The sequence below is a fragment of the Garra rufa genome, chromosome 5 (assembly GCF_049309525.1).
Source record: "Garra rufa chromosome 5, GarRuf1.0, whole genome shotgun sequence".
Taxonomy (NCBI): domain Eukaryota; kingdom Metazoa; phylum Chordata; class Actinopteri; order Cypriniformes; family Cyprinidae; genus Garra; species Garra rufa.
This window is the reverse complement of record NC_133365.1, coordinates 4,267,673-4,288,532: the sequence shown is the minus strand read 5'-3', so window position 1 is coordinate 4,288,532 and position 20,860 is coordinate 4,267,673. Positions and strand designations below refer to the sequence as shown.

Here is a 20,860-nt window from a genome sequence, read left to right as displayed (position 1 = left end):
AAAACAATTGGTAACACACTACTCAGTGAAGGACTGAAATCCTGCAGCGCCCACAAGCTCCCCCTGCTCAAGAAAGCACATGTACAGGTCCGTCTCAAGTTTGCCAATTAACATCTGAATGATTCAGAGAAAAACTGTGTGAAAGTGTTGTGGTCAGATAAGACCAAAATCAAGCTCTTAGGCATCAACTCAACTCGCCGTGTTTGGAAGAAGGAGGAATGCTGCCTATGACCCCAAGAACACCATCCCCACCAACAAACATGGAGGTGGAAACAATATGCTCTAGTGGTGTTTTTCTGCTAAGGGGACAGTACAACTGCAGAGCCCTATATCTCCTGTGTTTCCTGAGTCTGCTGGATCTCCTGTTTCTCAGCTGGTTCTGTCCAGCTAAGTATCTCCTGCATCTCTTGAGCCTCCAGAATCTCCTGTGTCTCTGCTGGATCTGTCCATCTTAGAATCTTCTGTGTTCCAACCTAGTCTTCCTCTCCCACCTCCTATTCCAGACCCTGTATGTTCCTCTGTGGGTTTCTGTCAGTCCCTTGGCTCATCCTCAGTCAGCTCCATCTGGGTGCTCTGATTCGTCTTGGGTCTTCCAGTCTCCAGCTCTGCCTTGATGTGAGGATTACTTGTCTCTGCCTCCAGTCACTGAGCCTCGGACTCCACCTTGGCCCTCCGACCTATTGGTTTTGCCTTGGCTCCTTGCTTCCTAGCCTCCACCAGGCCCCATCATTCTACCAGCTCCGCCAGGCTCCCTCATCCCTCTAGCTCTGCCTTGGACAGTCATTGACCTGCCACCACACTACAGGATTCCACTGCTCCAGCTTCACCTTGTCCCTCTATCCCTCTGGCTCTGCCTTTGTCCTCCATCACTCCGGCTCCACCACAGTGTACTGAGTCTCATAAGCCGTCAGCTCCACTGTGGCCCTCCTGGCTCTGTGTCTTTGTGGTTCCTCCTAGGTCTCCAGCAGCTCCTTCCCCATCGCTTGTCCCATGGTGTCATCAAGGGCATCTCCACAATCGCCCATCATCCCACCAGCTCCACTGGGCTTCCTCTTCCCTCTGGCTACGCCTTGGTCAGTCACCGACCTGCCTCCACTATGGCATTCCAGTTTCACCTCGTCCCTCCATCCCTCCAGCTTCATCGGGGCTCCTACTTCCCTCTGGCTGTATCTTTGTCCTCCATCACTCCAGCTTCACTGCGGTATCCTAAATACCCGTTTCTCCTCGGCAGCTCCATCTCCATTGCTTGTCCCTATGGTGTCAAGGGCATCTCCATCACAGCTCTTCCCTTCCTTAACTCCACCTTGGGCCTCCTTCCTGGCTGGACTCTGGATCCTTGCCTGGCCTCTCCCACCATCACCTCCACCATGGTCTCCCTACCCCTCATCTTCCTTGGTTTCCTGCCTTTTGCCTGTTCTGCATCCTCCTCCAGAGATTTGAACTCACTCAAACATTCCACCTTGGCATAAACAAAAGAGAAGTCAAACAGCAATTCTATAAAGCTAAGTAAAGATATCGTAATAGTATTAAATGCTGTCATATTTTGCTTAGATGTCAAATTTATTGTTTGAAAGTACATTTGAATTAAAAAGTCATGGAATTTATGATGGAGATGGAGCCAGAGAGCAAAAGTCATTTGCTTTTTCAACACAAAAAATGTTGGTACAAGCTGAGGAAAAGAGGTAACAGAAAAAGTAATAAATAACAAACATAAATTACACTGGTAGATTATTCAGTAAAATAATATTTCATTAATAAAAATAGATAATACTGTAGCGACGTAAACAGTCTTTGAAAAATTGACATTATTTTTAAAGGTGCACTATGTAATATTGAAAGCTAGCCATTGAAATAGGTACTGCAGTCCAAATTTAAAATATTGGAGAGAGTAGTTTCTCCTAACCATCCTTTTCAGACTCAACACTCATATAGGTTGCCAGATTGAAGACACGAAACATGAAACAGCACTCTTGGCAATTTATCTGCATTTTAATATGCCAATGATCAAAGATCTTTTTAGAAATATGTCAAGACTTTTTAGGTTGAGTTGAATGCAATCACTTACCCAGTACATAAGTTGACCTCCATGTCTGCAGTACGCTGTGATTTCCACCAACTGGCAACCAGAGGTGTCTAAATACTATTAGGTAAATTTGCAGTCTGTGGAGTCACACAGACCAAAACAAAAACAGACATTCAGACACTGAGCGGACATTTCAAAGCAGAATAGTTGCCTGTAGTGCTGTTTTCAGAGAGAATAACTTTGTATGTTTCCTAAATATATGCAAACATAATATGGTATCTGTATGCTTTAGAACAGTCAAAAGACATACAGCACCTTTAAAGATAAACTACATGTGGCTGTCTGAAGGTGAAAGTACTTGTAAGGAATGTCTGTATCTACTGTTGTGTGTTTGACTATTATCAGTCAGACCATTCATTCTCCTCAAGTTCTGAGTCATCTTCAGAGTCGCTATACTCCACTGCAATGCGGCGAGAGAGTATAGTGGCCACATCATTTCCCACCGGCTCTCTTTTAGCCTGCTGTTCTTGTTGCTCCTGTACTTTCTTTAGTTGAATACCTGAACACAGAAAAACACACTCATGTAAATACGTTTTGTGCATAGCAGTTTGACACTTTTAAAATCTTAACATATATAGCAGCTGTTAAGTTTGGAATAAACAACAAAAACAATAATTATTTAGTCTAAATTTATTCGGACTATTAACACAGACATCTACAATTACATGCAAGTTACAAAAAATATTATAGTATTAATCCAAATGTGGTCATAATCCAATTCGAATTATGCACTGTATTATTTATGCATTTATGCACTGTAAACCTAATTGTATTAAATGTACACTTGTAGTGTGCCACTATGGACTGTTGATGTATACAAAATATGCACAAGCACACTCCACTTACCCATGCGTATAGCTGAGAGCAGGTCACTGCGAGTGTCTGTAACAGGCTGCAGAGTCAGTCTCCGTCCCTCTCCAAGTGCTACTGGATGAAGTGGGACAGGAGGAGCTGGAGGAGGAGGGGGACCTTCAGGAGGAGAAGCTAAAACAGGTCCAGCAGGTGGGACAGGTGGAAGAGGATAGCGTAAGGCTGATGTGATCGGAGGATGAGGAGTAGCTGGAGGTGAGGCGAAAGCCGTCTGTGCAGATGGTATGATGGGACCCGCTGGAGGGGGCGGCGGGCCTGAACTGGCATAGTACTCCATCATACTGTAAGAGAGAAAGAGAGAATGTGAAAAACCTCAACATGAACCAGCATACATGGCCACCAGCACATGTTTTGGATATAATAAGTAAATCTATTTAATTTTTATTTTGCAAGTTTTTGCACGCATATTTTTAAAGTAAAATCTACTTAACTAAGTTAAGTTAAATTAGCAATGAAAATAAGTAAAGGTAACATGTACAGTTAAGAGTTTGATGAGTAATTTCTGCGTAATTATTTTAAGTTTACTCTGCAGCCCTCAAGTACAATTCACTCTAAACTTTACTCAAACATCATAGCACTGAATTAATGGCATTAAAAGCATGTGGTTCACTTACAAACATGTATGTAAACAAGTAGACTGCTCCTTATTGATTTTAAGATTATATGTTGACTGAATGTAGTTACTAATCCAATGAACACAGAGACCTCAACACTTGGCACACGATACACAATGATGGTAACAATCAGTGAATAGTTTTTGAGTATGAATGGGTAATTTTAAAGTAGAAAATGAACTCTAGATGTTACAAAACGGCGAGTTACTTAACCTAACAACAAAAGCAACCATGAAACAGAGTAAATACATCTTAAAAACAACTAAAAATGTAACCCTTATTATTTAGTCATGCCCAAGTGCATGATGGGAACAACAGGATCATGACTTTTACTTGATGATATTTACTTAAACAATCAAACATCTGTTTTTCTGCATTATTTACTTCACTGCAAAATAGTTTTTATCAGTGCAGGCTTTTGACTATTGGCATTAAGTCTGGTCCACTTTGAAGCTTTTTCATTTCAAGAAATGCCTATTTACAGTTAAGGGTCAAAAGTTTACACCCCTCTTTCAGAATCTGCAAAATGTTAATTATTGACCAAAATAAGAGGGATCATACAAAATGCATGTTACTGTTTATTTACTACTGACCTGTATAAGATATTTTACATAATAGTCCACAAGAGAAAATAATAGTTCAATTTATAAAAATGACCCTGTTCAAAAGTTTAAAAAAAAAAACAGAAAAATCCTTCAGGTCTCACAAATTCTTTGGTTTTCTAGCATTTTTTGTGTATTTGAACTCTTTCCAACAATGACCGTATGATTTTGAGATCCATCTTTCCACACTGAGGACAACTGAGGGGCTCATATGCAACTATTCAATAAGGTTGAGAAAGTTCTGAAGGGCAGTACTAAATGAAAGAAATATGATATTTAGTCAAAATAAGAAAAATGTGAAAAGTTTTGAAAAATGTGAAAACCCCAACCCCCCGGCTCTTAAATGCATCATGTTGCTTCCTGGAGCATCAGTGAGTGTTTGAACCTTCTGTAATATTGCATTTGAGTCAGAATCAATTCACAAAAATGCTGGAAGAATTTGTGGGAGCTGAAGGATTTTTCTGAAGAACAACAGGCTGGATCATTCAGGTATCAGCACAGTATTAAGAATCAAGGGCATGCACACTTTTGAACAGGGTCATTTTTATAAATTCAACTATTATTTTCTCTTGTGGACTATATGTATACATATTTTATGTGAAATATCTTGTTCAGGTCAGTACTAAATAAACAATAACATGCATTTTGTATGATCCCTCTTATTTTAGTAGATTCTAAAAGGGGGATGTAAACTTTTGACCTCAACTGTACATGGAGTGTGTTCATCTACAAAAATAATAAACCAGAATTAACCAAGAAAATTAGCAGAAATGCTCACTCTGTGTTAAGAACTTATTACTTTGTTTAAAAAAAATCAAGTACACTGCAAAAAAAAATGCTTTTCTTACTTAGATTTTTTGACTTGTTTCCAGCTAAAATATCAAAAAATTCTTAAATCAAGGAGGATGTTTAGACGACTAAAAGGTATTTTTTTTGTCTTCAGAAAAAACAAGTCAGAATTAAGTGAGTTTTTGATTAGAACAAGCAAAATAATCTGCCAAAGGGGTAAGCAAAAAAAAAAAAAAAATCTTATTTTAAACAGAAAACAAGAATGTTTTTTTTACCCCAGTGGCTGATAATTTAGCTTGTTTCTGAAAACAAGAAAATAATTTTAACTTGTCTAGAAAATCCTTCTTGATATAAAAATATTTAGATATTTTGGCTGGAAACAAGACAAAAAAAATCTAAGGACTGATTATTTGACAGGCTATTTCTAAATTCCAATTATCTTATTTAAAATGCTCGATGTATTAATCCAGTATTCGGTCCTTTAAAAAAAAGGCTCTTAATAATTATAAACATTTAAAAGCAGACCCTAAAATACACTTTCAAGTTTCCTTTCTACAAAAACTTGTATGCCATGTGTTTGAAATATATTTGCTATATGCACATGCTGAATTAGAGTTCATAATCAAAATTAACATGGGTTTTTTAAAGAGATTTGACCATAAAAGCATATAAGTGATTGTCAGGAATAGCAAAAAACAAAATTGTAGCACAGATTTACACTAAAAATATACCTTAAACTGTAGACGAATTTTACCATATAAGCTACACTATATAGAATGTCATATGTGACCCTGGACCACAAAACCACTCATAAGGTTAAATTTGACAAAACTGAGGTATATACATCATATGAAAGCTCAATAAATAAGCTTTCAATTGATATATGGTTTGTTAGAATAGGACAATATTTGGCTGAGATACATCTATTTGAAAATCTGGAATCTGAGGGTGAAAAAAAATCTAAATATTGAGAAAATCACCTTTAAAGTTGTCCAAATTAAGTTCTTAACAATGCATAATACTAATCAAAAATTACATTGTGATATATTTATAGTAGGAATTTTACAAAAAATCTTCATGGAACATGATCTTTACTTAATTTCCTAATGATTTTTGGCATAAAAGAAAAATCAATAATTTTGACCCATGCAATGTATTTTTGGCTATTGCTACAAACATACCCCAGCGACTTAAGACTGGTTTTGTGCTCCAGGGTCACATATGGTTTAACATGTTATATACTCACACAGTATGGTGCATCACAACACTATTGGTATCCTGTGAAATTTTTCAACACAAAACTACAATATCACACGTTTGCCGTTACCCATAGTCTGTCGGTGGAAGCGTGATGTTTCCATTGACTCCATTTTCAGGGGGTGGGTACTGTGTTCGAGCGAGTACACCCACTCTGTAACCTCCATCACCCACAGGTCCTCCAATGCTGTGGTACTCGTGCTCTACCCCTCCATTTGCACTAGATGATGCTGTCTCCACAGGCATGAAGGGATGCGGCTGTGCATGTGCCCGTGATTGAGCCTGACATGCTGGGACTGGGTAGTCTAAGTTGTTTAGATGTGGTCTGTTGAAAAGAAGATTAATGCAAATCATTGCAAAAATGATTTTGAGGAACTGAACCAGACAAAATGCATATGTTTTATTTAAGGGGAGACACTGCAGACATAATGCTGTTTTTTCATGCACCTGTCAAGTTTGAGATTTTGGCCTTTTTCTTTTTTCATAAAGTGTTTTTCAGACTAGTGGAAAGAAAACTTCTAAAAGACACTGTTAAGTGTTACTTTTATATTTTTTCTCCTACACTGAGCCATAAATCTCCACTTCAGACTTACACACACCAAACTTTACATTTGTATTCCTGTCTATATCCTTAATGTTTTTACAGAGGGATTTGTTTATTTATAATTTGCTTGATTTTATACATTTTATTCTCCATAATTTAGTAAAAAAATGTCTTTTTCTGAATTATGTCATGATGAAATGAGACCCAAAATCTCTTCTGTAAAAACTTTTGACTCTAATATGTCAAAATAAATTAAACAAGAATTTTGAAACTGACTTCATCCATTCCAGTGTTAAGATTTTTGTACTAGAAATGTATGCAAATTAGCGCATATTTCATTAAATAATGCCTCATTTGCATATTTAAACCTAACATTTTAGAAAACTTGTAATACAAAAAATGTTTGCAATTATAATCAATTAACTGAGTAAATAAGGCAATAACTATTCAATTTAAAGTAATTATAATGCCCTACTAGTTTGAAATAATTCAGAGTTTTTTTTTCAATGTTTTTAAAAGAAGTCTGTTGTGCTCTTCAAGGTTGTATTTATTTGATCAAAAATACAGTAAAACAGTTATAAGAGTCTTAAGTGTCACACAATCCTTAAAAAAACAAAGTCCAAAATATTTTTTGGAAAGCTACACTACTTTTTTCGTGATTCTTTGATGAATATAAAGTTCGAAAGAATAGCATTTATTACTTATCCCAAACATTTGAACGGTAGTGTATTTTGATTTGCATAAAACATTAAGAAGCAAAAACTATATAGCAGCAAATCAATATATTAAAATGATTTCTAAAGGATCATGTGACACTGAAGACTGGAGTAATGATGCTAAAAAGTACAATTACATTTTACAATACATTTAAATGAACAACAGGTCTTTTAAATTGTAAAAATAATTCACAATATTACTGTTTTTTTACGGTATTTTTATTAATGATGCAGCCTTGGTGAGCAAGTAATTAATTAATTAATCCAGTTGTGCTCTTTGTTTTGTTTTATTTTATTTCAGCTCCTAATGGTAGCATGGTTCAGAAATTTAATTAATCTTTTTCAAACAGCTTTTGGAACAAGAAAATATGTAAGGGTGGGGTTTTGATTTTGTTTATCAGAAATTGACTTGACACTGCAATATTCTGTAAAAATAAGAATAATTTTGATTTAACTGTAACTTCAAATGTGTCTTGCGCATATCATGCCAGAGTGTATTTTGCATTGTGCACCAGTGCATGCTAATGTTTGCATTGCATTGTTCTATTTAATTTAACTTAAGTTAGTGCATTACTGTAGCCATTATTATTAATGGACTTATACACTGCAATATTCTGTAAAAAAAAAAGAATAATTTTGATTTAACTGTAACTTTAAATGTGTCATTACTGTAGCCATTATTATTAATGAGTTGAAATTACTTTTTATGTAACAATGTTTTTTTTTCATCAATGCTTTTGAATAAAGCAGGCATTTATACCATGAGAGATAAATTTGCCAAACCTGCCATCTGGAGACAGCGAGCCCTCAGACGATACACCCCTGTGAAGTGAATGATGATGATGATGATGATGATGATGATGATGCTCCGGCCGCAGCTCCTTGTCAAAAGCCATCATGTTCCATTCCTGTCTGCGGTTATGAGCCTTACGAACCTTTTTAACCTCACGAGGCAACGTGCCATCAACACAACGCTTCTGCTCCTGTGTACGAGAGAGTTTATAAAGGAGAGAAAGAGAGGACAAAATCTGAAAATTAGATCTGAGCAATACATTTTTCATGATCTCAGTTTGAGTGAAGCATTTAGAAAAGAGACTGTGAATAGGTGAAATAGTTAAAATTTTCTGAAAATGTACTCATCCTCAGGCCATCAAAGAAGTAGATGAGTTTGTTACTTCATCAGATTCAAGAGATATATCATTCCATCACTTGTTCACCAATAGATCCTCTGTAGTAAATGGGTGCCGTCAGAATCCACACTGCAAAAAATGCTTCTTATTTAGATTTTTGAGTCTTGTTTCCAGCCAAAATATCTACAAATTCTTAAATCAAGAAGGATTTTCTAGATGAATAAAAAATTATTGTCTTGTTTTCAGAAAAACAACTCAAAATTAAGTGAGCTTTTGCTTAGAACAAGCCAAAAAATCTGCCAATGGGGTAAGAAAAAAAAATCTTTTTTCAAACAGAAAACAAGATTATTTTTCTTACCCCATTGGCAGATTATTTTGCTTGTTTCAAGCAAAAATGTACTTAATTTTGACTTTTTTTTCTAAAAACAAGACAATAATTTTTACTCATCTAGAAAATCCTTCTTGATTTAAGAATTTTTAGATATTTTGGCTGGAATCAAGACAAAAAATCTAAGCTAGAAAAGCATTTTTTGCAGTGTAGAGATTATTTCACTATTTTTTCTGAAAATAAGAAATGCTTTTTGACTTAAAAATTTTTTCAGATATTTTGGGTGGAAACAAGTCAAAAAATCTAAGTAAAAAAAGCATTTTTTTGCAGTGCAAACAGCTGATAAAAACATCCACACCACTCCAGTCCATCAGTTAACATCTTGTAAAATCAAAAGCTGTGTGTTTGTAATAAACCAGATATATCACAAATAAACCAAAAATAAATGAAGCCATCATTAAGACTTTTTGAACTTCTTACATAGATTTTTTTTCTTACACACTGCAAATAATGCTTTTTTTACTTAGATTTTTTTACTTGTTTCCACCCAAAATATCTGAAAAAAATTTTAAGTCAAAAAGCATTTCTTATTTTCAGAAAAAATAGTGAAATAATCTCTACACTGCAAATAATGCTTTTCTTACTTAGATTTTTTTGTCTTGTTTCCAGCCAAAATATCTACAAATTCTTAAATCAAGAAGGATTTTCTAGACAAGTAAAAAATATTTTCTTGTTTTCAGAAAAAAAACAAGTCAAAAACTTGTTTCAAGCAAAAACTCACTTAATTTTGACTTTTTTTTTTTCTGAAAACAAGAAAATATTTTTTACTTGTCTAGAAAATCCTTCTTGATTTAAGAATTTGTAGATATTTTGGCTGGAAACAAGACAAAAAATCTAAGCAACAAAACCATTTTTTGCAGTGCAGACATGCAACTTTTTACTTCTCAAAACATTAACTTATGGGCTGGAGTGGATCACTTGTGGATTTTTGTGATGTTTTTATTAGCTGTTCACACTCTTATTCTGACGGCACCCATTCACTGCATTGGATCCATTGGTGAGACAGCAATGGAATGCTACATTTCTCTAAATCTGATGAAGAAACAAACTCATCTACATCTTGGATGGCCTGAGGATGAATACATTTTCATTTTTAGTTGAACTATCCTTTGTTGTACATTGATGCAAGCCCAACTACATTTGCAAGAATCTTTCCAGATTTACAAACCAAAAACATAAAAAAAAAAAAAAAAAACGTTTATTTTACCCTGTGTTTTCTCTTCTCTTTTCTCTTGTCCTCTGTATCTTGAAGCATTTTCTCCTTCCACAAGTCAAAGAAATATGAGGGGTCTGTGTAGAACTTAATTCCATCAATATTGTCATCCCTAGAAAAAACAAACAAAATATGTGACCCTGGACCACAAAACCAGTCTTAAGTCGCTGGGGTATATTTGTAGCAATAGCCAAAAATACATTGTATGGGTCAAAATTATTGATTTTTCTTTTATGCCAAAAATCATTAGGAAATTAAATAATGATCATGTTCCATGAAGATTTTTGGTAAAATTCCTACTATAAATATATCAAAATGTAATTTTTGATTAGTAATATGCATTGTTAAGAACTTAATTTGGACAACTTTAAAGGTGATTTTCTCAGTATTTAGATTTTTTTGCACCCTCAGATTGCAGATTTTCAAATAGATGTATCTCAGCCAAATATTGTCCTATCCTAACAAACCATACATCAATAGAAAGCTTATTTATTGAGCTTTCATATGATGTATACATCTCAGTTTTGTAAAATTTAACCTTATGACTGCTTTTGTGGTCCAGGGTCACATATATGAATATATGCACATTATTAAACATCTTAATATTAAAAAAGAAGAAAGCATATAAGCACACACACCTGTAGGCAGAGAGTATGTTGAGAGGCGGAGGTTTGTCGCTGGTGTTGTAGATCTCTGTGATGGGGTTCGGAATGCTGCTCTTTGTCACCACCTGCTGGTCTTGAAAAGTAGAGCTCTTAAAGGCTTTGCGCATGTTAATATCCTGAAGAGAAACTGGAACAAAAAATAAAGCAGAGAGATTATTATTATTACTTTTAAAAGTAATGCATTACAATATTGAGTTACTCCCTAAAAAAGTAACTAATTACGTTACTGAGTTACTTTATATGGAAAGTAATGCGTTACGTTACTTTTGTGTTACTTTTTAAATCTGGGCAGGGCTTGTTTGTTTTTAATATAAAAAGATCTATTTTTGTCAAATGTAAAAGCCTTTTCACAGCAAAAGCCTCAGGTTTAGAGAAAAGTAAATTGTCATCTGTACAGTAGACCACAGAAGAACAAATGTCAACTCTTCAGCAATAAAAAAAAGAACAAATGTTAGATTATCTTGAGTCATTTTTGTTTATTAGTACGGATGAATTGGATCATCGAAGGTCGGCAGCAAAGACATCGGTTAATAAAATAGAAATAAATACATGAAGGATATTTGTATTATTTAACATATTTAATTATTGGAGGTTTGCGTTGAATTTCAGTGTTTTTATTCATTTTGAAGAACACTGTATCTGTTTTTTAGTGAGTGAGATGAATTAATGCATGTTCACATTTATTCTAGAACTAAAGGAACATCTTACTCACAATTTCTCTCAACATGGAGACAGGAGAGCTTTTGATCAATAAATGGGGAGAAAAGTAACTGGCGTTACTTATTTGAAAAAGTAACTCAGATATTTTCTTGTCAATTAAAAAGTAATGCGTTACTGTACTAGTTACTTGGAAAACGTTTTAAAAAAAGCATTTTTTTCAGACTAGTGGAAAGTAAACATCTAAAAGACACTGTTAAGTCTTTCTTTTATAGCACTTTGTCTATTTGTGTCAATAGATTTCAATTACAATACAGATTTTTAAAGGCCATGAGTTTTTTCTCCTACACTGAGACATAAATCTCCACTTCAGCAGCACTTACACACACCACACTTTACATTTTTATTCCTGACTATATTCTGAAGGTTTTTACGGAAGGATTTGATCATTTACAATTTGCTTGATTATATACAACATTTTAATCTCCCCAAAATTGCGAAAATATATTGTTTTCTGCCTGTTCTAAGTATTTTCTGAATTATGGAGTGACAAAATGTGATCCCCTCTGTAAAAACATTTGACTCTAATATGTCAAAAAAATTAAACAAGAACTTTGAAACTGACTTCATCCAGTGTTTAGATTTTTGTCCTAGAAATGCATGCAAATTAGCATATTTCAATAAATAATGCATCATTTGCATATTTAAACCTAACATTTTGAAAACTTGTAATACAAAAAATGTTGGCAATCAATAATCAATCAACTGAGTAAGTAAGTTGATAACTATTAGTTTTTTTTTTACCCTATTCACCTGCAGCGAAAAACTAAATGAAATCTGGGCCTGTCTATCATTTCTGTATCATACTATTAATCATCCAGTGGTACTAAGTTGGATGATGTTTGGTTGAATATTTAAACATCTGGTGTCATTTAACCCTCTGTTTGTGTTCGGATTCCTGTCACACCTTTGATGTTCCTGGTCAAAAATGACTAGATTCCAAACAACTGCTTATAAATCTCTCATTTTTCTATATTATCACCAAATATTGGGTTCATTCTTTTTGTCAACTTGTTTTCTTTCATTTAGGACTGGTTTTGTTTTTCTATTTGCATCTGATTAATCGTAGGCCTTATTTATCTGAGAGTAGGCACCTCATTTTTTGAGTGAAAAAAGCATAATGAATCCAATATTTGGTGATAATATAGCATAATGAAAGATTTATAACCAATTGTTTGGAGTCCGGTCATTTTTGACCTGGGAACACCACAAGTCTGACATCAAGGCACACTGGTGTATTAAACAGGGCCAATATAAATTTTTTTTTGTCATATTGTGAATTTTTTACACAAAAAACGAGGTGCCTACTCTCAGATAAATAAGGCCTACGATTAATCAGATGCAAATAGAAAAACAAAACCAGTCCTAAATGAAAGAAAACAAGTTGACAAAAAGAATGAACCCAATATTTGGTGATAATATAGCATAATGAGAGATTTATAAGCAATTGTTTGGAGTCCGGTCATTTTTGACCAGGAACATCAAAGGTGTGACTAGGTGAAATAAACCCCACAAAAAAAATAAAATAAAATAAAAAAAAATCTGATAAGTACTCATACCCTGTGTGAACAAAGTCAGGAAGTTTGAGTCCAATGCGATAACGTTAACTAGTATTTTCTGGAAAAATAAAATCTTTTTCTCGGTCAGTTTGTCCTAAACACAACCAGAGGGTTAAAGGAATAAAAATAAATAAATAAATTCATTAATTAATTAAGATTCATATTATCAAAGATGCCTTACTATAGGAATTCTGGGAGTGTCAGACCAAATGACCACATCATGACAAAAATATACCAAAGAAAAGGGATGCATGGGTAATTTTTGACCCACATACTGCGTGCATGTAAGGTCTAGCCTGGAATATCCTGTTAAATAAACATCCCATGTCTGGTAAAATCCATCCTTGACGTTTGACCTTTGACTGACCTTCCTCCACACTCGAGTCCAGCTGAGTGACCTTGATTGCGAGACGGTCTATTCGGTCCTGTAGAGAATTAGCACGCAGGTAGAATGTATTGGCTTCATTAAAGAGCTCACCAAACACGTCCTCTGCATGTTTACCTACAGTAGATGAGAAGGAAAGACTGAGGATCAGGGATGAGCTGGATGCGTTTATCCATCTTACAGTAGACTATTAGAAAAAAATTCTCTTGAAGCAACCTGTTATGCACTCAGTGGTTATTTCTCAGCTTCTGCGTGCAATCAAAGCGGTTGTGTTTATAATTTACTTGCATGCTCTAATCTACTGGAGAACTGCAAAACACACACACATGGGTGATATTCACTGCAAATCAATAGATGCATGTCAAACACATCATATGTGGAATATGAATTCACCAGTTCAGCATCTTTGACCCATACTATATGCATCCACATCTGTCCATCGCTCTGTGCTTCATGGGATTAAGCTTTAAAGCATTTGCTGGTGAGCCAGTGAACAAAACAGCATTGTTATCCCATCTCATTTATTCTATCGATTTATATTTGTGTAAAACAGAACTACTTGCATGCATATAGATTTAGATTTATTATGAATTGAATTGAAATATCAAACTTGCTTCTCAGAAAACATGTTCCGCATGTTTTTTATCTGCTGTAAATTTATACAATTTATTATTTTATTATTAAAAAGCTTTTATCCATCATAAAGGCATTTTAACTTGCTAGCCCAAAACACAAGTTCATAATCCATAATATTGCTTCTAGCAGCAAGTTTGTTTAAAGCTGTTTTAGACTGTTTTAACTTGGACACCGTGCTTGATCTGGGCATATTTCTTTTCTGATTCAGACCACGACACTTTTTTCACTGTAGAAAGCAATATTATGGATAGAGGACTTGTATTTTAGCCAGAAGCAATGGTTTGAAGTTAAAAACATCTTGATATTGCATTGGCTTCTCAAAAATGTTAACTGATGTTTTTATCAGGTGTTTTGATTCTCATTCTGACGGCACCCATTCACTGCAGAGGATCCATTGGTGAGACATTGATGGAATGACACATTTCTCCAAATCTGATGAACAAATAAACTCATCTACATCTCGGATGGCCTGAGTTCTTCAGCAAATTGTTAGCAAATGTTAATTTTTGAGTGATCTATTCCTTTACTTCTATTTGCCCTTTTTTATAAGGTCTCTCAATTTAGAATATTTATAATATTTTCGTGCCCATTATTTAAAGGTGCCATAGAATGCATTCATCCAGTATTTTAAATTGTTCTCTGATATTTACATAGAAGGTATATGGCATAGGAAAGGGCAAAAATTCTCCAGAAACGGTTAATTTACAACCCTAGGATTTGTCCCTAGGATGAAATGCTCTGTTATTGCCTTATTTGGAAGGTTCATGAATAATAATGATGAGCTCTGCTCTGATTGGCTGTTTCACAGAGCGGCATTGAAACTTTTTTTTTTCACTTTTGAGATTTGCCATTGCACATCCTCCGTGTAACATTATACTACAGCGGTAGTACTTACCACATATTTGACAAGTTTAGATGCTTGTTAGTGATGCTCAGAATCTGTAAATCATTCGTCATCGTCCATAACATTTATGCACCTTTTTATATTAAGGCACCTTTAATATGGCTTAAAAATAAAATGTTATTTTTGTCAAACTAATATAATGAAGCAGGTCTTACTGAGGCTGCTGAGTTGGCGTATGATGGCGGAGAGAGTGTTGTTGGTCACACACTCCAGCTCATTGCTGATGGTCTCAGGTACAGCTCCTCTACACAGGTGCCTGGGCTCGATGTTTCTCTTCACCAGCGGCATGACTTTACCTCACCGCATCCACACTCACACCAAACCTCAGCACCTGGAAAGACATGGAAACAAATATTAGACCAAATATCATCACGCATCATTCACTTTGTCACATAAGACTAAACTATGACCGATTAGAAGTCCCGTTAAGTTATATTAACTTGAGATATATTACTAACCAAATAATCCAGGGCAATGATCATCACTTAAACAACTTTTTTAAGTGGACAGCCATGAAAACTGTGAAGTAGAACCATGCAAAAATAGAGGAAAAAATAACTATAGATCTACAACTATTATAGAACTATGTTTCACCAACATGCAAAAAGTCTCCAAAACTGTATTCAAACCTTTTGTGAAATGTTTTGCTTAATAAGTTCCTTAAAATACCACTTGATTGAATATTTTGTTATCTAATTCACTGACATTTAAAGATTTGCACAAGTGTCTAATATTTTGGTGGTCACTGTGTGTTTTCTTATCAAAATGCTCTTTTGCCATGTTTACATGTAGTTGTGAATAAACCTAGAGATTTATATTATATTCAATTCGTTTGAATAGAGCTTTTTTAACCTAATGAAGGAGGACTTATGTGCATCTTTATATGCAATTTCTTTATTGTCTTTGAAATATGGTTAAAGTGTACTGAAGAATATACTGACAACAAGCACATTGAGTTTCCCTAAAGTAATTTTTTACTAAAGTAAGATGTTAAAGTAAGCACTTTCTATTACTTATATGTCATGATGGACCACAAAACCAGTCATAAGTTAAATTTTTTTGAAATTGAGATTTATATATACATCTGAAAACTGATTAAATACGTTTTCCATCAATGTATGGACAATATTTGGCTGAGATACAACTATTTTTAAATCTGGAATCTGAGGGTGCAAAAAAATCTAAATACTGAGAAAATCGCCTTTAAAGTTGTCCAAATGAAGTTCTTAGCAATGCATATTACTAATCAAAAACTAAGTTTTGATATATTTACGGCAGGAAATTTACAACATATCTTCATGGAACATAATATTAATATCCTAATGACTTTTGGCATAAAAGAAAAATCGATCATTTTGACCCATACGATGTATTTTTGGCTATTGCTACAAATATCAACGTGCTACTTACGACTGGTTTTGTGCTTCAGGGTCACATATTAGTAATTAGACATTTGTAATGGTGAAGTTGCAATTAAGTACACAATATATTAAGTAATATATTAAATGTAATATTGAATAACTCACTTGTTAGATTTACATAATAAAGTACTTTACATGAGCTTATAGTCAGCACAGCAAAATAAGTGTACTCCTCTAAAAGATTGAGAAGAGTGATTTTTTGTGAGAAAAGAGTGAAATGTACCCCTCTGGGCCTCTTCGGTCATTTTTGACCCGAAAAATTGTATGTTTTGAAATTTTAAAAATCATAGCTTCATCAGAATGAGATGACACTTGGTGACTTTTGTTGCATTAGTTAAGCGAGCACACACAAAAAATCACTGAGATGATTTGGATATGTTAAAGGGTCAGAAAAAATCACACTTGGCTCCTTCACGGTATGAATAGGAAATATGAAAAACTGCAATAATTCATAGAATCTTTTCATGGTAAAAGCTACAAATCAGCCACTGTGCTGAAATAAAGTGTTCAGCAATCAAGCTATTTTAATGTGAAATGTTGCATTTATTTAAAAATAATAAATTAATAATTAAATTTAAAAAAAAAAATTCTAGTGGAAAAAATTGTTCATTGCAATTGAATAAATATTGCATAGTATCATAAAACCTCCTCTAAATTCTAAATAATAATCACAAAATATTATTGAACAAAAATGTTTTTCATTGATTTTCCGGGAAAAAAAGATACTTTTTAAGGCTTTGGTCACTTTTGACCACTTTTGACTAAACAACGGGTTTTAAGTAAACTTTTAATTTGACGTTATTACAAAGTGCACTTTATAAAAAATCTACTTAAGTATAAGCGTCTTAATTCTATTTGTAATATTATCTGCAAGAACTGTTTTTTTTTTTGTTTTTTTTTTAAGATTTGATGCACCATATGAATGCATGTTCATACTATTAAGTGCACCTTTTTCATAAAGGAACCCTATAAACATTTGCACATCACAGGGTGGCTTTAAAGCTTCCACATTTACGTTAGTCTCATTCTGTAGCCTACAATCCAGAAACGAAGGTAACTGTATGTCAGCAGAAGATTATACAGGGGGAGGTTGGTGTTCCCAGCCTTTCAGGATTAAGTTATTAGACAGACACACACACACACACACACACACACACACTGCTTTCTGGATTACACTCGCTCACTCACATTAACTCCCATGACACATCTGAGAGAGAACGCTGCTAGACTCATCAAAAGATCTAACACATTCCTTCATATTCATAAAGCTACTCTTTAATGCATGCAACCAAGGACATGGGTAGAATAAATCATTTTTCAGCTAAAACCATTTAATCCAACACATGCCTACCCAAGATAGACGTCCTTCCTGCAGAGCAGAACTGTGCCAAAGCATGTTTATTTCAATCAAGGTTCAAGGTTTCCATTATTGGATATGTGTTATATATAATGCAGGATTGAAATCACATTCATACATTTAGGCCTCAGGATTCAGGAGAAGCTAAGAGCAAACGTAATTGGTTAGCATCTCTCTCTTAGCTACCAATCAGGCAGGCCGGGCTTGTGGAAATGTCCATTAACTCAAATGGAAATCAATGGCTTAGTACTCAACAGCGCTCCATTTCACTAGTAAAAGCACAAGGCATGCATTATCACATTGTACTGCATGACACTAATTATCTGTTAATGACCAAACAAATGAGAAAAAATACTTCTAAGATAACTGCAAGCTTGGTTAGAATATATCTGAAATGCAATAGAGTAGAAAAACGCCTTTTCCAGATGTAAACAGAGAATTTGACTTACAGAAGTGAAGTATTAGAAAGTAGTTCCATGTCTTTTTGGATGATGGAGGAGGATTTATGTGCATCTTTATATGCAATTTCTTTATTGTCTTCATTAAAGTCTGCACTGACAACAAGCACACAGAGTTGCCTAAAGTAATTATTTTACTAAAGTAAGAATTTAAAGTAAGCAATTTCTATTACTTCTATTACAATATATGTGAACCTGGACCACAAAACCAGCCACAAGGGTATTTTTTATTTATTTAAAATGTATACATCATCTGAAAACTGATTAAATAAGATTTCCATTGATGTATGGTTTGGCTGAGATACAACTATTTGAAAATCTGTAATCTGAGAGTGCTAAAAAAATCAAAATATTTAGAAAATCACCTTTAAAGTTGTGCAAATGAAGTTCTAAGCAATGCATATCACTAATCAAGAATTAAGTTTTGATATATTTATAGTAGCAAATTTACAAAATATATTCATGGAAGATGATCTTTACTTAATATCCTAATGATTTTTGGCATAAAAGAAAAATCTATATATTTGGCTATTGCTACAAATATACCCGCACTACTTTAGACTGGTTTTGTGGTCCAGGGTTGAATATGAGTAATTAGACATTTGTAATGGTGTAGTCGCAATTAAGTACACAATATATTAAATGTAATACAGAATAACTCACTTGTTAGATTTACATGATAAAGTATGATAAACAGAGAATTTGACTTACAGAAGTGAGGTATTAGAAAGTAGTCTGTCTTTTTGGAGATGTTACTTAGTTCGTTTGTTTATTCATCCTATACCTACATTTTTACATGTTTTGCATTTTTTCAAGCACTCTGTGTCAGTATTAACATTATACATATGATGATAATAAGTCAGTAAATGGTTATTATTTCACTCTGACATTATCATAACATCCCAGTACCATCATACCACAAATACAGTACTTTTTGGGAACTGGTGTTCTCTAAAACGCTGATTATTCGCAAAATTAAGCACTTGTACCGAAATTAATCTAAGTCTATAGTATTAATGACGCGAAGCTAAACTGAATCAGGAGGAGAAGCGCTTTATTATAAGGGACTGTTAATCTATGTTTATGTGCTAAATAAAGTATACAGACAAACTTCAACAAACACAAGATTAATAATATTCTAATAATGAAGCACTTTTGTATCTATTTTAAAACATTCGCTTACCAAAAGTGTCTTGAATGCCGAAGATGAAACGAACCGTCCGCTTGCTCTGACATCAGGGCGGGATTATCATGTTGATTGACAGTTCTGTGGACCAATCGGATTTGAGCATTTGGATCTTTTGGGATTAAAACTGTGAGAGCCAATAAGATTTGTGCATAATTGCAAACAAGTGGTTATGTGTGGATAAAAGAAGATTCACCACATTTTTGTACACTTTATTGTGCATCAAAACGAATGTAGGCCTATTCCTATTTGACACGGACATCACAATTAAGCATTTGTTTAATTTTCAACACCTGTCCAAGGGAGGCTAGTTGATATAAAAAGAGAAAATAACTGGAAATGTTTCAATTGCTTATTTGTTGCACTCTAAACACTCTAAAATAAATGATGATTACTGTTGTTATTTCTAATTTTAGTATTTATAGGTCCTCTGATTCAGATTTAGTCACTATTATTATTCTGATCCACCATCAACCATCCAAACGTCCAAATACACAAATTATTTCTTTCTAGTTCAAACATCTAGTTCAAAATGGAATTCACCATATTTTTGTCCACTTTACTGTGCATCAAATGAATCCTATTCCTGGGGAATAACTGTAAATGTTTAAACTGCGTATTTGTTACCAATACTTTAAAGCATGTGTCTAAACACTCTAAAATAAATCTAACCTGATAAATATCCACAGGGGTAAGAAGTGTGACAGCTCTTGACTCTATTTTCTTGAAATGTATTAATTGCTTCATTACTGTTGTTGTTATTCTACCAGTTTTAGTATTTATAGGTTGTTTGCTTCACATATTGTTATTCTGATCCATCATCTAGCATGTGTATTTTGCCCTGCAGTAATAGCTGTGATGTTTGCACACTCCTCCTCATAATCACACAGAAGTCCAGATCAATATTTCAATGTCATTCAAATGAAGGGCAGAACTAAAGGTTAACATGTTAACAACAATAGGTTGTTGCAACAAACAAGAGTTGTGTTTCAAATTACAGACTATACACTATATACTCAACCGTGTAGTGTGTGAAATTATTATTATAAGGTTATTTTGTCCCTCCTTCTCCATCGAGTGCACAAAGTATGCAACATTCCACACTGGGTATGTAAAGTGCACTTTGTCTTTTTGGCATTTTCAGAGTAAATATATTACTCACACTATTTACATTACTAAAGGAATAGTGTGAATTGGACTAATTTTTCACTTTTTTTTTTTTTTCAAAATGTTAAGGAAATGTATAAAACAGTTAAAACCTTATTGATTATAAAGGTATTATGCATTAACTGTGTGACACCAGTAAGATTTCTCCAATGTATGGTTTGTACACTCTTAAAAGTAAAGGTGCTTTAAAAGGTTATTT

At 34.1% G+C, this 20,860-nt stretch overlaps 1 protein-coding gene across 1 annotated transcript; it reads right to left on the bottom strand.

Moving 5' to 3' along the window:
• Positions 1-1,552: 1,552 nt before the first annotated feature.
• On the bottom strand, positions 1,553-19,543 carry LOC141335184 (actin-binding protein WASF3-like). The gene is made up of 9 exons (XM_073840559.1): positions 19,492-19,543; positions 15,228-15,403; positions 13,515-13,649; positions 10,845-10,998; positions 10,201-10,318; positions 8,259-8,458; positions 6,286-6,540; positions 2,930-3,234; positions 1,553-2,582 (listed from the first exon to the last, which is right to left on the bottom strand). Exons 2-9 carry the CDS (start codon positions 15,358-15,360, stop codon positions 2,425-2,427), a joined length of 1,458 nt encoding a protein of 485 aa, XP_073696660.1. The 5' UTR covers positions 15,361-15,403; positions 19,492-19,543; the 3' UTR covers positions 1,553-2,424.
• Between the last annotated feature and the right edge of the window lie 1,317 nt (positions 19,544-20,860).